This window comes from Oncorhynchus gorbuscha, linkage group LG01 (genome assembly GCF_021184085.1).
Source record: "Oncorhynchus gorbuscha isolate QuinsamMale2020 ecotype Even-year linkage group LG01, OgorEven_v1.0, whole genome shotgun sequence".
Lineage (NCBI taxonomy): Eukaryota > Metazoa > Chordata > Actinopteri > Salmoniformes > Salmonidae > Oncorhynchus > Oncorhynchus gorbuscha.
In genome coordinates, this window is record NC_060173.1 from 57,972,265 (window position 1) to 57,989,729 (window position 17,465).

General features: G+C 41.8%; 1 protein-coding gene across 1 annotated transcript; it reads left to right on the plus strand.

The window, feature by feature from the left end:
* The first annotated feature begins 1,869 nt into the window (after positions 1-1,869).
* rbm41 (RNA binding motif protein 41) lies at positions 1,870-15,806 on the plus strand. Its single transcript, XM_046357592.1, has 7 exons — positions 1,870-2,000; positions 3,612-3,728; positions 5,157-5,358; positions 5,872-6,076; positions 12,934-13,472; positions 13,717-13,864; positions 15,447-15,806. The coding sequence occupies exons 1-7, from the start codon at positions 1,993-1,995 to the stop codon at positions 15,659-15,661; spliced, it is 1,434 nt and encodes a 477-aa protein (XP_046213548.1). The 5' UTR covers positions 1,870-1,992; the 3' UTR covers positions 15,662-15,806.
* The last annotated feature ends 1,659 nt before the right edge of the window (positions 15,807-17,465 follow it).

The window sequence follows — 17,465 nt, forward strand, 5'->3', positions numbered from 1 at the left end:
TAGGGCAGTGTGAGCAGAACCAGCGGTGTCGTTTGACTTAGCAAACGAGGATCGGATGTCGTCGACCTTCTTTTCAAAATGGTTGACGAAGTCATCTGCAGAGAGGGAGGAGGGGGGAGGGGGAGGAGGATTCAGGAGGGAGGAGAAGGTGGCAAAGAGCTTCCTAGGGTTAGAGGCAGATGCTTGGAATTTAGAGTGGTAGAAAGTGGCTTTAGCAGCAGAGACAGAGGAGGAAAATGTAGAGAGGAGGGAGTGAAAGGATGCCAGGTCCGCAGGGAGGCGAGTTTTCCTCCATTTCCGCTCGGCTGCCCGGAGCCCTGTTCTGTTTTCAAAAGCACCATTGCTTGTAAGTGCCCAGCCGTACTTTGGTGTCTCGTTGCTGCCTTGGTTAGACAACTCAAGTTTGCAAAGCCAGTGTGGCTCCAAACACCAACTCGATCACTTGCAAATAATAGGCCTTCCCAGCAGTACAGTTTGCAGTGCTTCTCGGAGCCTGTGAGCCATTGATAGCGCTTGTAGTTGGAACTTTGAAAGTGGTGAACGAACCCCTTTCCCACCTGTGACAGGCTTTGTAGCATCGACGTCGGGCGACCTCTCCTGACAATGTCTAACTTTTCTTGAAAAGTTTGTCTTGAGAATGGCGTTATAATTATATCCTCGACGAAATCGATATCTTCTCCTTCCGCCATTGTGGGTTGAAAAAAACAGCGTAGTAGTACGCAAATTAATTTCTTTATCAAATTCAGTTTCCTAGTTCTGAGGTTCTGCATAGACCTGCCCATAGGACTTGCCTCTCAATATTGGTAATCCAATCAAAAGACGTGCACGCACTACGCCTGCTAGCTGGCTCCTATGTAACACTGGAGGCAGCCAGCAGGCGTATAATAGCCAACTCTAAAGTTGATTGGTTGACAATACATTTTAATTTTCATTCACTTTAAGCTACAAGCGCCCGCACTGTTGATTCTGAAGGCCTGAAGGCAGATTTTAGACCCCTGGCAACACATGATGGCTGAATATGATTGGATAAAAGATATAACATAAAGACCAGCCCTCCAAATCTCAACCTGGGGCTGGAAGCAGTGCAACCAAGAGGAAAGCTATGAAATGAAGAGTATAACTCTTACTCTTTGTGGGAAAATATATTTTAAATTTTATTTATATTCTGATGATGTTTAGGCCAGCAGAGAAGGCCTTGCTGGCCCTGACGGCCCACCACTGGAATGTAGCCTGCTTTTTATTGATTAGTTAGATTTATTTTTAAAACATTTGGCATCACAGCATCTTTTAGTAATTGTAAGATTTGCATGATCATTTAAAAAAAGTGTATGAGTAAAATGTGCAACTGGTGGATGTCAACTGTGGTCTCTCGCTTGAGAATCCCGTTTGAGAACCAAAGTGTTAAGAACCAAAGTGTTAAGCAATGTTAGGAGACCCAATGTGGATGGATGGCTCAGTGATTTAATTTCACATTGCCAACTCATTTTTTCGGTTATCTTCTACACAGTGCAGTAAAGGTGGCCAATTGGTTTATGATTTGCCAAATTGACACCTGTGCTTTTATTCATTTATTTAAGCCTATAGGCTTTATACATATTTTCAGATAAAAATATTGCCAGCCACGACCTGACTGTCCATGGGTAGGCTATCCCTAAAATATATGAAACGTAGGGTAAGAAAATGTGTTTTTTTGTTTGTAAATTTACATTTGTGAATATGAAATTTGGCCAAAAGAATAATGAAATGAATTACATAAAAATGTTTCAGCTTATTCCTATCGTTATTTGCGCGGTTATCAAAACGTCAAGCCAAGGTCAACCAACACGAAACACAGACCTTATGAAGTAGTTCTAACGTCCCCGACAGAAAAAAAGAATGGGGAAGAAACATTTCCGGGTTTTACCGCTAGGTTTTCTGGGTATTATGACTCCTTACCGTGGTTCTCACCAGTAGGCTGTAGTCTGCCATTAAACCTCAGAAGAACACGGAGATATGCGACGGTAAACAACATTATATGCTACGGTTATATTAATTTCAACAGTTTATTGTATGATATGCATGCATACCATCTTGTAGCCAATAACTATACGCGTCTGTCGCCGAATCTAGTCTAGAGCGCAGGGTTGCATTTTGTTGAGGAGCATTCTCATATTCCGGGTGGTCTTTCAAAAGTTAAAATAGCGCTTACACCCTAAGCGTTTACCCCGATTCTATTGATTTCAACGTGAAAAAAAGCAGTTGCTTTACACTTACCGCGTTGGCGACACACTAGAATCAAAATGCAACATTTCAAAATGTAGCTAGCTAGGCGTCTTTTACAAGTTGTCATCTAACCAGTGATGTACATATTATTCTCACGTTCCGGGTGGTCTTTGAGCTGTGTTAGTTTTACCTGGAGGTGCTATTGATTTCAGCGTGATAATCAATATGTGTAATTTACAAAATAATGTTGCGTTTCTTGTTCTGTTGGTGACCCCCGTTTTAAAAATGCAACATTCCAAACATCTGTTGACACTCTTCTGCAGGTTGTTCTCTAACTCGTGAAGTAAAAGAGAACCTCTATTTTCCATGTGGGTTTTGAGTTGTGGTAGTTTCAACAGAGCTTGCAAAATCATTTACCTCCTAATCGATATGAGGGATTTGTTGCCACTTGTCAAAACAACAGGGTTTTTGGTGCATTCTGGAAAATGTCAAGAACTTTGAAAGTTTCTTCCAAGTGTAGTCGCAAAAACCATCAAGTGCTATGATGAAACTGTCTCTCATGAGGACCGCCACAGGAAAGGAAGACTCAGAGTTTCCTCTGCTGCAGAGGATATTCAATGTCTGCTTTTTTATGTTTACCAATCTACCAATTGGTACCTTTTTTGCTAGGCATTGGAAAACCTCCCTGGTCTTTGTGGTTGAATCTGTGTTTGAAATTCACAACTGAGGGACCTTATAATTATGTGTGGGGTACACAAATCATGATAAACATGCAACTTATGTGATTTGTTATGCACATTTCTACTCCTGAACTTATTTAGGCTTGCCATAACAAAGGGGTTGAATACTTATTGACTCAAGACATTTCAGCTTTTAATTTTTAATACATTTCTAAAAACAACTCCACTTTGATATTATGGGGTATTATGTGTAGGCCAGTTACACAATCTCAATTTAATCCATTTTAAATTCAGGCTGTAACTCAACAAAATGTGGAAAAAGTCAAGGGGTGTGAACTTTCTGAAGGCACTGTATGTGTAGATGGTACATTTTCAGGTTTTCAATGTCACAAACTGTTTCTGCATATTGGTTATTGATTTTGGCACGTTAACTGTTTTGACATTGGGCTATTTATCAAAATGTCTTGTCAACTGGATGTATGGACAGCATAATTTTCAACTTAAGTTATAGGAATATAAATAATACTTTGAACATTAATATCCAATGGTATTGTGCTTAATCAGGTAAAATCTGCTGTTTAAACCAAAAACAAGCTGTTTATTTAACGGGTTTGCCCAATAATCGGTTGCTAACGACAGTTGTACTGTATGTATGCTTTAATGACAATGTGTAGAGTAAGATGTGTATGAGACCAACGTGTATACTTTTTGACCCTGTGTGTGTTACAGTATGACTCGTCATGCGTGTGAGGACGGCCCAGTCTTGGAGGAACAGGAGACCGAGGGACAGAGACAGCTCCACAGTCTCCTCCTACAGCAGTTAGACACAGACGTCAACATAGACAGGTGAGCCTCCCTACTCTCTCACACACACACACAGACAGAATTACAATAGCATTTGCCACACAGTTCAGATACAATAACCTACACTTCTACTAAATGATAATAATGATAGATTGGATATAGACATATATATATATATATATACATATACTTTACACCCCCTTTTCTTCTCAATTTTGTGGTATCCAATTGGTAGTTACAGTCCTGTCCCATCGCTTCAACTCCAGTACGGACTCGGGAGAGGCGAAGGTCGAGAGCCGTGCGTCCTCCGAAACACAACCCAGCCAACTTGCACTGCTTCTTGACACAACGCCCGCTTAACCCGGAAGCCAGCCGCACCAATGTGTCGGAGGAAACACTGTACACCTGGCGATCGTGTCGAAACCCCGTACACCCTGAGCCCGGCCCGCCACAGGAGTCGCTAGTGCGTGATGGGACAGGAACATTCCTCCCAGCCAAACCCTCCCCTAACCTGGACGACGCTGGGCCAATTGTGCGCCGCCCCATGAGGCTCCCGGTCGCGGCCGGCTGCGACAAAACCTTGACTCAAGCCCAGAATCTCTAGTGGCACAGCTGGCACTGCGACGTAGCCTAGATTGGATTTATCAAGTTTTTCTACCAACTGAAAGCTGAAAGCGCTTTACATAGTAAGGGGGAAACTCACCTCATCACACTGTTTTCTTTTCTTATACAGCATTACAATAGCAAGTTGCAACAGCCACACTATTTACATATTCTTATTACACCCTAGGTCAGGACTGACAGTTCACTTTTCACATAGGATTTATGGTATGTAAAAGACAATGAGGTAATGTTAGTATGACTACCTTTCAAACCAGCCTATTTTTACCACCTTTTTACCATTATAAGCATATTATTCCTCACATGCCGGAACCGGTGATGAGTGCACAGGAGTAGAGCAAGATGTGAGGAGGTGTTCCTTAATTTTTTAAATCCATTGAATATACACCATCTCAAAGATCTGTTATTCATTCGTTGAGGCAGGCCCTTAGAAAACATTATAAGACTAATACAATGTATTTTCACAAGAATAGCATATTGAGTTTGTTACTTGTCTGCGCAGCCTATGAAATCAAATCGAGTTTGTTCATTATAAACAGACAAGAGAACCTTACATTCCCCTGCCGTAATCACAGTCAACAAACATGTTTTTATAGAAAGAATATAACAGAATAAAATATAAATAATATTTTTGTGTTTAAATTTCACAACTTCTGCGGGCTTATGTGAGTTGCCTATATGAGATTGAGCCAAATAATAGGCCTCCACTTAATTTAGGCTACATTATTGCAAGAGAACTAAATGATTAAGAATTGCTGCTCCTGAAATTAAATGTTCTAGTAAGAGACAGACTCAGAACTCTCATTCAGAGAGACCACATGGACTTAGATCTCTCATGTGTTGTCTCAGATGTGTTGCAAAGAGGAAGTGTTTTGCCCCTGCTGCGCTGTACAAGCCATTTGGGGAGCAGGCTGCCGGGGTGAGGAGTCTATCCCAGTTCCAGGCTCTACAGGACGGGGAGAGTGAGCTGGCCAGTCTCAGGGAGCTGGGGCTCACAGACCTGGAGGTAGAACTGTGGCTCAACAGAGACCAGCCAGAGAACACTGAGAAGGTGAATGTTATTTTATATATATATCATTCATATTATATAACAAGGGACGGTACAGTTGTTGGACACCCACGTCCTGCATCCTGTTGGGAAAAGCAGGTAATAATATCGAAGAGAAGGTGATTGTTGCTTTCCAGTGTGCAAAACTGGTTGAAATGACGTCAGTACAACCAGATTGTAATAATGTCATTCTAACCAGTTTTGCCCACTGGTAATGCTGGATATAATGATAATATGTTATATGTATGGTGTGGTTGTGGTTTTCAATTACACCCCCCAAGAAGGAATACAGAGCCTGTATGTAAACCAAAGAAAATGTTTGAAAAGTGATATTTACTGATTGACCAACTGTGAGTGTTTTTTCAGATGCCAAAACCTCCTGGTGGTGTAGCCTGATATAGATATTGATTGTTTGACCTACCATTGGTCTCTGTGGTAACTCAGGCATCCATGGTAGTGGTTCAGGGCCATGGTGTGTTTTCTACAGGCAGCCATGTTGTGTGTTCTGCCCTACAGGGTCATGGGGTGTGTGTGGCCCCCGGGGTGCGGCAGCAGCGTCTTCTGGTGATCCAGGACAAGATGGATGCCAGGTCAGAGCTCATTTCCCGCCCACAGCGCTTCTCTGCCAGCCTACCCCTGTCCCGCAGAGAGATGGAGATAGAGAAGGCCCTGTTCCAGGGAAATGACCGCCAGGGCTTCCTCACTGCACTCTATCATCAAGGTGGGATGATTCAACTAACACCAAAAATAATAGTGAACACTTTGAATACAGTGTTGTTTAACATAACTAATGAATATGCAGTTATTGGGACTGGGTTGGAACCAAAGTGTTTGCTAGGGGACCTTATAATCTTTGGCTGCATTTTAATGTTTTCTCTTAGCTACCTCATGTAGCTAACATATTCTTGCTTTGCGTCTTCCTCTTTGATTTTGCTGCACAAACAACATGCTGATTTAAGTGTATACCATCACTGGTATTATCTGGCTTTATAGCTAATTATGTTCGTGCTGACTCAGTACATTTATTAGTTATCGATTAGCATTACAGGCTAACAATTAGCGGCTAACAAGATTTGGGCCCAACTTGCTAAGAAAAGACAAACTAGTGTCGTGACATTAATCAGATGACTGTTATTCATTTAAACAACTAACTATGTTTGTTACCCAATTTTAAATGAATCATGTAACAATTGACTCATTAGGATCTGGTGCAGCATGGTAGAGGTTGTTTAGAGTTACCATCTCCTAAATTAAACTAGAAGATATATATCTATTACATCAATAAACAGTCAACTTATTAATCATACCTCATATCATATTATCATTCTGAACAGCCGTAACCTTCTTGGATCTGCAAACACCCCAGCCTTACTCAGGATTCAGTACTACACATTGGTTTAATTATGTATTTACTAGTTAACTAAATAATAGCACATAATATACATACACCCTTTACATGAGACAACCGTCCCTAGTGGACTGACGAATATGGCGGCTTGTTACACCGAAAATGAAGAGGGGTGGGGGAGAGAGAGAGAGGGAAAAGGGACACTTATTTTTTACACATTTCAGAACTATTCTCACATTTATCATGTACTTTGCACACGAACCACCGCCCGTTTGGAAAAAGAAAGCATGAACGTATTTACGTGTGAGTGCCTTTGTTCTCCATTTATCTCTATCGGGAACCAGGCCTTAGTAGGAAGGATATGGGTTGGCCTTTCAGCTTGTGAGGCTCTGATTGACTGAAAGGCTCCGGACCGTCTCGTCTACTGTTGTTCACTCTGGAAGATAACCAGTCATGTTGACGGTTCCCATTGGTGATGATGGTAGGAGAATACGGTGATTTGAGAACGCTAGTGGATTTATATTGAGAAACAAAGTGAAAACAGCATTGTTGTCATCGACATTGTTGAATGTGCTGCATTGACCATGCAGACTGAACGCAAGTGTCTCAGGGTCGAGGAACATCAAATGTGCTCTTTGAGTGACAGGTGGCGGGGCTAGGTCTGTGGAAAACGCCATTGAGAGAGCGGAGAGAGATGACTCAAGTAGAGAAGTAAACTATACAAATGGACGTTACATACGGCGCATCACATTAAACAAACAAAACATTCAAATACTGTTATAGAAGGTAAAGTAAAAACCCAAACCGGTCCGTGGATCATTACCTTTGTATTGTAAAATTTCAGTGCAGCATTTGATTTAGTGGATCATTAAATTGTTTTGACAAAATTAATGCATTATGGTTTTAAGGAGGTAGCATTGAATTGGGTACAGTCATATCTAACTGACAGGAAACAGTCTACCTATATCAATGGTTCATTTTCTTCCCCTAATGTGTTAAACTGTGGAATACCGCAGGGCAGCTGCTTGGGCCACTTCTCTACTTAATATACACCAACGACCTTCCCTGTGCCTTGGTTGAAACTCAAGCTACTATATTTGCAGATGATACCACAAATTATGCAGCAAGACAATCGGTTCAACAGGTACAGCAAGCTTTGCAAGGAGATTTGGAGATTATCAGGAAATGGGTTTGCCAAAACAAACTTGCTTTAAACACCAAGAAAACCAAAGTTATGTTGGTCTGTTCAACTAGGAAAAGGCCAAAACAGCATGGGATACAATTAAGTATGGGAGGAGTACAAATTGAAGAAGTGGCAGAAACCAAACTACTGGAAGTGCAGCTAGACAACTGCTTATCATCGTCGTCTCAAATAACTAATCTATGTAAAAAAAAATATATATATTAAAACAGCACACATAATCAGAAGTATAGCTAAATATATACCGGGGGAAATCCTTCAGCAAATAACACAGGCATTGGTTGAGAGTCAAGTGAACTATTGTTCGGTGGTCTGGGGAAATGCATCATCAAGTGAAGTTAGGAGGCTGCAGAGTGCACAGAATAAAGCAACAATGATTGTTTTAAGGCGGAGACATGGTTCTTCTGTTGCAGTCATGCGCAGTGTTCTTGGTTGGTCATCAATCGACAAGATAATTGAAAAAACATGCTTATCTTATTTTATAATATACATAATTTAAAATGGCCAAGTTCTATTCACAATGGTATTCAGTTGGTAAGAGACAGACATTCTGTAAATACTAGGAATAGATTGTCCACCATCTATGCATTATCCAGACAGAATAAAGAAATGGGCAAAAGAACATTTAAATTTAGAGCAATAAAGAAATTGAATAAATTAACTGAGCAAACTAGAAACCTTTCAATATATAAGTTTAAACATTATTTAAAAACAATTTAAATATAGTATATAGAAATGTTGTGGGACTATAGTAGATGAAGAATCAATCTTTTTTTAGATTGAGTATTTATTGGGTCATTATGCTAGTGTATTATGTATGTTTGTAATAGTGTGTTATATGTGAACGTGTGTTTGTATTATAAATTGTATTTTAATGTTAAGGATTCTTGGAAGATTAGTCCAAATGGGGACTAAAAGAGATCCTAATAAAATCAAATAAAATCAAAGGGAGTTCAAACAAAAAAAATAGTTTTGAAGGAGTTTGAACAAGTCCTATATGTGTTGGAAGTGTTTCACATTCCTTGCATGTTCACAAATAGAACACAATAGGAATTTGGGGCCGGTCTTGGTCTGTGCCTGGGGAACCGGTCCCTGGGGCTAACATATTGGCTCCTGGGGATTTGAGGGAAGGAAAGAGAGAAAAAAAAGTAATGAGTTAAGTAGAATTTTAATGACAATATTTTCTTATCTAAGATGTTTTATGTTGGAAGACCTCGGCATCAGTGTTGTTTTGTGTATATGTTTTCTGTTGTTGTGGACTCAAGTCTGACTATTACATTGATTTTCCCCCCCTCCATTTGTTTTGTACACTGCTGCTACTCTCTGTTTATCTATGCATAGTCACTTCACCCCTGCCTACATGTACAAATGACCTTTAGCCTGTACCCCCTCTCACTGACTCGGTATCGGTACCCCCTGTATATAGCCTCGTTATTGTTATGCTATTGTGTTACTTTTTATTATTTTTTTACTTTAGTTTATTTGGTAAATATGTTCTTAACTGTTCTTGAACTGCACTGTTGGTTAAAGGCTTGTAAGTAAGCATTTCACAGTAAGGTCTACCCTTGTTGTATTCGATGCATGTGACAAAAAGTTTCATTTGAGTCAAATGACTAATTTGATGACTTGATGGGAAATAAAATAACTTGGACTTGGAGCCTCAAGACTCGGGACTCAACGTTGACTTGAGACTGATGAATTGAAATGATCTGGCCGGGTTTTATCACCCATCTTCTGGCACAGAGTCTCCGTGGGTTTACTCTCCACATAACCAGAGACCGTAGCCGCAGCATCTCCCTTGCAAATAAAATGTGCACTCTGCCCTTTTGATTGGACCAGCAAACTGTCAATCAACACAGGTGAACAGACTACTGATTTTCTGTACATATATAGTATCGGGTGCAGCGCGAACGTCAAATTGTAGGGATAGAGGATAGCCATAATAAATGAATATGCAGCTCCAGAAAAATTGAGGTCATCAAGAATATTACTTGTTTAGTTTGTTCCCTTGTTTGTTCCCTTCCAACAAATGACAGCTTGGTTTTTAGGCCTACTGGTCTTTTAGTTGTTCAAATGAATTATTAGCCTACAGTGGCGAAGACGCACCATCTCCACTTGCGCTCTCCCAACTCCCGCCATTGGAGAGAGCTTTGTTCTCTTGTTGAAATGTTTACTGATACTTTCACATGTTTAAATGCACATGTGGAAAATCTGTATTCCATCTAATCCACACAATAATTGTTACCATTTGTTGTTTCATGTTTGATACAATACATTTTCATTGACCATTTCTTACCATCTGAGTGGGCGCAATGTTTATTATGCTCATAAACGTTCGCTAGACTCATGAGGTAGAAGTTCTGTTTATTTAATTCACTGCATGGTTTGTTCATATTTCCTGGGTTATGTCAGAGTTCTGTGTGTCTGTATCATTCTGGTTTTGCGTAAAAGATTGTGCATAGAAATAGGCTACGTGGGCTTATTTCTCTCAAATTGTGTACACATTTGTTTACATCCATTCAATCATTCAAATGTATTTATATAGCCCTTCTTACATCAGCTGATTTATCAAAGTGCTGTACAGAAACCCAGCCTAAAACCCTAAACGGCAGGCAATGCAGGTGTAGAAGCACGGTGGCTAGGAAAAACTCCCTAGAAAGGCCAGAACCTAGAAAGAAACCTATAGAGGATCCAGGCTATGAGGGGTGGCCAGTGCTCTTCTGGCTGTGCCGGGTAGAGATTATAACAGAACATGTCCAAGATGTTCAAATGTTCATAAATGACCAACATGGTCAAATAATAATAATCACAGTGGTTGTAGAAAGTGCAACAGGTCAGCACCTCAGGAGTAAATGTCAGTTGGCTTTTCATAGCTGATCATTCAGAGTTAGAGACACCAGGTGATGTAGAGAGAGCGAGTTGAAAACAGCAGTTCCGGGACAGGTAGCATGTCTGGTGAACAGGTCAGGGTTCCATAGCCGCAGGCAGAACAGTTGAAACTGGAGCCGCAGCAGGTAGACTGGAGACAACCGGTGGACTGGGGACAGCCAGGAGTCATCAGGACAGGTAGTCCTGAGCAGGTCCTCAGAGAGTTAGAGAGAGCATACTTAAATTCATACAGAACACAGGATGAGAAAGGAGAAGTACTCCAGATATAACAGACTGACCCTAGCCCCCCGACACAAAGTATTGCAGCATAAATACTGGAGGCTGGGACAGGAGGGGTCAGGAGACACTGTGGCCCCATCTGATGATACCCCCGGATGGGGCCAACCAGGCAGGATATAACCACACCCACTTTGCCAAAGCACAGCCCCAACACACCTAGAGGGATATTTTCAAACCACCAACTTACTACCCTGAGACAAGGCCAAGTATAGCCCACAAAGATCTCCCCACGGCATGAACACTAGGGGGGCGCCAAACCCGGACAGGAAGATCACGTCAGTGACTCAACCAGCTCATGTGATGCGCCCCTCCTAGGGATGGCATGGAAGAGCACCAGTAACTCAGTCCCTGTAATAGGGTTAGAGGCAGAGAATCCCAGTGGAGAGAGGGGAACCGGCCAGGCAGAGACAGCAAGGGCAGTTTGTCGCTCCAGGTCCTTTCCGTTCACCTTCACACCCCTGCGCCAGACTACACTCAATCATAGGACCTACTGAAGAGATGAGTCTTCAATAAAGACTTAAAGGTTGAGACCGAGTCTGCGTTTCTCACATGGGTAGGCAGGCCATTCCATAAAAATTGAGCTCTATAGGAGAAAGCCCTGCCTCCAGCTGTTTGCTTAGAAATTCTAGGGACAATACGGAGGCCTGGGTCTTGTGACCGTAGCGTACGTGTAGGTATTGACGGCAGGACCAAATCAGAAAGATAGGTGGGAGCAAGCCCATGTAATGCTTGGTAGGTTAACAGGAAAATCTTGAAATCATCCCTAGCTTTAACAGGAAGCCAGTGTAGAGCGGCTAGCACTGGAGTAATATGATCTAATTTTTTGGTTCTAGTCAAGATTCTAGCAGCCGTATTTAGCATGAACTGAAGTTTATTTAGTGCTTTATCCGGGTAGCCGGAAAGTAGAGCATTGCAGTAGTCTAATCTAGAACTGACAAAAGCATGGATATATTTTTCTTTATAATTTTTGGACAGAAATTTTCTGATTTCTGCAATGTTACGTAGATGGAAAAAAGCTGTCCTTGAAACAGTCTTGATATGTTCTTCAAAAGAGCGATCAGGGTCCAGAGTCACGCCGAGGTCCTTCACAGTTTTATTCGAGACGACTGTACAACCATCAAGATTAATTGTCAGATTCAACATAAGATCTCTTTGTTTCTTGGGACCTAGAACTAGCATCTCTGTTTTGTCTGAGTTTTAAAAAATCCGGTAAAATATATAGTGAAAACAATAGTGGTCCTAAAACGGAACCTTGAGTAACACCGACATTTACAGTTGATTTGTCAGAGGACAAACCATTCACAAAGACAAACTGATATATTTCTGTGTGTTTCCAATCTCTCCAAAAGAATGTGGTGATCGATGGTATCAAAAGCAGCACTAAGGTCTAGGAGTACGAGTTCGACAGATGCAGAGCCTTGGCCTGACCACCTTCACAAGTGCAGTCTCAGTTTTTGATGGGGTCTAAAACTAGACTGAAGCATTTCGTATACATTGTTTGTCTTCAGGATGGCAGTGAGTTGCTGCGCAACAGCTTTTTCTAAACATTTTGAGAGGAATGGAAGATTTGATATAGGCTGATCGTTTTAAAAATATTTTCTGGGTCAAGGTTTGGCTTTTTCAGGAGAGGCTTTCTTACTGCCACTTTTAGTGAGTTTGCTACACATCCGGTGGATAGAGAGTCGCCACTGACTCAGGACAACTGAGCTTTGGAGAAAAATGCTCCCTGTTAGTGATAATTTTTTCTTTGCTATGATAAGAGTGTCTGCTAAATGGCCAATATGTTTTTAAAAAGTAGGCTACAAGCTGTCATGGACTACTAATAACACTTATGTGCTCACGATTTTGGTCTTTCCCTTAGAGGAAGATACCCAAGCTGACCAGCAGGGGGCATCTTCCTCAAACCCCCTGGACTCCCTGTACAGAGATGTCCTAAGTGATAGACGAAAACACACGTCTGTGTCTGTATCAGAGGACTCTGAGCTGAAAACCACAGGACACTCATCTCTACCTCAGCCTGAACCACAAACTGACTTTGAGAAATCACAGAGCTCATGGAAAAGCACTGACCAATCACAAGTCCAGCTTGACTGTAGATCTGCTCCATTGAGAAGTGGGATCAAGGACTCTGACCAATCAACTACAATGGACACTTCTGGCCAATCACAAGATCAGGACAGATCTGTACACAAGCAATTGTCAGCTCCAAAGAAGATAAATGTGAGCCAGCCAATTGGGAGTCTGTGTAGTGTGGCAAAGGCTGGGCCTGGAGGTCCGGTGATGGTGCGGGGCGAGGTAGAGGAGGTTCCAGAGGAAGAGATTCAGCAGAACCGGGAAACAGAGGAAGGGATCCGGAGCATACCACGGTTCCACAACTACCAGCCAGGGAAACCATCAAAGGTAGAACCTTCCTCAACGTAACATCAAACTAATTGTGTTTTAGTAACCGTGTTTCCCTGAGAGATAAGAGTATCACTCACTTGTTCTGATGACATTAACCAGACTCTGTTACGTGTCTGATATATAAGCTACTCATATTACAGACTAAGAATGAGAAATTAAAAAACTGTCTTGAGTTCAGTCTCATGGCTTTGAAATCTGCCACACCACCTTGCTGTTGTCTGGTCCCTGTGGTTGTCCGTAGGTGCTGTGTGTGAAAAACCTGAGTGCCCGTGCCTCTGTGGCCCAGCTGGTGGCGCTATTCTCCAGGTTTGATTGTGACATCACCCAGCCTGTTGTCTACCGCCTACTCACTGGCAGACTGAAGGGACACGCCTTCATCACACTATCAGGTAACACTGACGTGTGCACACACACAAACTTTGTAATATGAGCCTACAAGTTCTCCCTGTAGGCTCATATTACACGCATGCATACACTCTATATTTAAGGTGACTGACTAACTCATACACACATGCACTCCCTCGCTCTATCTCTAAGCAACACACCAATTCAAATGTGCTTGTTATGTATATACATTGCACATAACACGTGCTGTAATAATTGTGTATAATATAGTACAGTGATTCGAAAAGTATTCAGACCCCTTGACTTTTTCCACATTGTATTACATTATAGCCTTATTCAAAAATTGATTTAAATATTTTTGTTTCTCATTAATCTACACACAATGCCCCATAATGTCAAAGCGAATACAGGTTTTTAAAACAGAAATACTTTATTTACATAAGTATTCAGACCCTTTGCTATGAGACTCAAAATTGAGATCAGGTGCATCCTTTTTCTGTTGATCGTCCTTGATGTTTCTAAAACTTGATTGGAGTCCACCTGTGGTCAATTCAATAGATTGGACATGATTTGGAAAGGTACACATCTGTCTATATAAGGTGCCACACTTGACAGTGCATGTCAGAGCAAAAACCAAGCCGTGAGGTCGGAGGAATTGTCCATAGAGCTCCGAGACAGGATTGTGTCGAGGCACAGATCTGAGGAAGGGTACCAAAACATGTATGCAGCATTGAAGGTCCCCGAGAACCAAGTGGCCTCCATCATTCTTCATTGGGAGAAGTTTGGAACCACCAAGACTCTTCCTCGAGCTGGCCACCTGTCTAAACTGAGCAATCGGGGGAGAAGGGCCTTGGTCAGGGAGGTGACCAAGAACCCAATGGTCAGTCTGACAGAGCTCTGGAGTTCCTCTATGGAGACTCTGCAGCACTCCACCAATCAGGCCTTTATGGTAGAGTCTCTGAGTGGCCCAGTCAGAGCCCGGACTTGAACCCAAACGAACATCTCTGGAGAGACCTGAAAATAGCTGCGCAGCGATGCTACCTATCAAACCTGACTGATCTTGAGAGGATCTGCAGAGAAGAATGGGAGAAACTCCCCAAATACAGGTGTGCCAAGCTTGTAGCGTCACACCCAAGAAGACTCGAGGCTGTAATCGCTGCCGAAGGTGCTTCAACAAAGTACTGAGTACAGGGTCTGACTAATAATGTAATGTCTAAAAACCTGTTTTTGCTTTGTCCTTATGTGTAGATTGATGAGGAAAAAAATATTTGATCAATTTTAGAATAGGGCTGAAACGTAATAAAATGTGGAGAAAGGGAAGGGGTCGGAAAGTATTCAGAATTCACCATTATACAGTATATACTGTACCAGTCAAACGTTTGGACACCTACTCATTCCAGGGTTTTTCTTTATTTTTACATTGTAGAATAATAGTGAAGACGTCAAACTATGAAATAGCATTTATGGAATAATTTAGTAACCAAAAATGGTTAAACAAATCAAAATCCAATCTTTTGACTGGTACTGTATATATCGTCCAAAAATAACATCCTAATATGTAACTGTATTGATATATTTCTTATTTTCCCCCCATCACTAATATTGTCGTGTTATACCATTTTCTAGACACCGAAACGTCCCAGAGAGCCTTGGAGATGGTGAACGGGTACCGGTTGCTAGGGAAACCTTTGGTGATCGAGTTTGGCCTAGAGCGGAGGGATGAGAAGAAACCAAAAACGGAACGGGAAGAGGAGAAAACGAGAGAATGTAGTGTACCATCTCTACCTAACCCCAGTACTACAGACACTAAATACTACGACAGGACTTCAACACACAAATAAGAGAGAGAAACAGACCGACCACATACATATGTGGTCAAAGGAGGAGAGTGACTCTTCAATGACTGAGGTTTGACATTTCTGCTCCTTGTACCATTTGTTGTGTGAAGGTCGATAAACGTGGATAAATTTGTATTTTTGTCCTGGATGTTAAGTGTTTTTTTTGTATGATAATAGGCTGTGTTTGGAATGTGAAGTATTCAAAATCTGTTCTCTGTTGCATTTCATTCTAATGGGGGGATTCCTCCGGGGTTCCAGTGGTGAAAAATGGTCATAGTTGAGTAGAAGTTTAATGTACGTTAATAAAAAAATGACTCAAGTGAAAGTCACCAAGTAAAATACTACTTGATAAGTAAGCAAACCAAAGAAAACATATATTTATTTTTTTTATAGGTAGGCAGGGGCTCCAACACCATTTACAAACGCAGTATTTGTGGTTTGTAGGCCTCATTGCTCGCACATGCTTTTTCAGTTCTGCCCACAAATTTTCTAAAGGATTGAGGTCAGGGCTTTGTGATGGCCACTCCAATATTGACTTTGTTGTCCTTAAGCCATTGTACCACAACTTTGGAAGTATGCTTGGGGTCATTGTCCATTTGGAAGACCCATTTGCGACCAAGCTTTAACTTCCTGACTGATGTCTTGATGTTGCTTCAATATATCCACATAATTGTCCTGCCTCATGATGCCATCTATTTTGTGAAGTTCATCAGTCCCTCCTGCAGCAAAGCAACATGATGCTACCACCCCCATGCTTCACGGTTGGGATGGTGTTCTTCGGCTTGTAAGCCTCCCCTTTTTCCTCCTAACATAACGATGGTCATTATGGCCAAACAGTTCTATTTTTTTTGTTTCATCAGACATTTCTCCAGAAAGTACGATCTTTGTCCCTATGTGCAGTTGCAAACCGTAGTCTGGCTTTTTCACGGCGGTTTTGGAGCAGTGGTTTCTTCCTTGCTGAGCGGCCTTTCAGGTTATGTTGATATACGACTCGTTTTACTGTGGATGTAGATACTTTTGTACCCATTTCCTCCAGCATCTTCACAAATCAAAGTTCATTTGTCACGTGCGCCGAATACAACCTTACAGTGAAATGCTTACTCACAGGCTCTAACCAATAGTGCAAAAAAGGTGTTAGGTGAACAATAGGTAAGTAAATAAAACAGTAAAAAGACAGGCTATAAAAAAGTAGCGAGGCTTTATACAGACAGACACCTGTTAGGCTGATTGAGTAGTATGTACATGTAGATATGGTTAAAGTGACTATGCTTATATGATGAACAGCGAGTAGCAGTAGCGTAAAAGAGGGGTTGGTGGGTGGCGGGACACAATGCAGATAGCCTGGTTAGCCAAATGCGGGAGCGCTGGTTGGTCGGCCCAATTGAGGTAGTACGTACATGACTGTATAGTTAAAGTGAATATGAATATATGATAAACAGAGTAGCAACAGCGTAAAAATAGGTGTTGGGGGGAAGGGGGAACACAATGCAAATAGTCCGGGCAGCCATTTGATTACCTGTTCAGGAGTCTTATGGCTTAGGGGTAAAAACTGTTGAGGAGCCGTTTTGTCCTAGACTTGGCACTCCGGTACCGCTTGCCATGGGGTAGTAGAGAGAACAGTCTATGACCATTTTTAAGGCCTTCCTCTGACACCGCCTGGTGTAGAGGTCCTGGATGACAGGCAGCTTAGCCCCAGTGATGTGCTGGGACGTACGGCCAGGGAGGGGGCTGAGCACGCACCCCTGTGGAGCTCCAGTGTTGAGGATCAGCGTGGCAGATGTGTTGCTTCCTACCCTCACCACCTGGG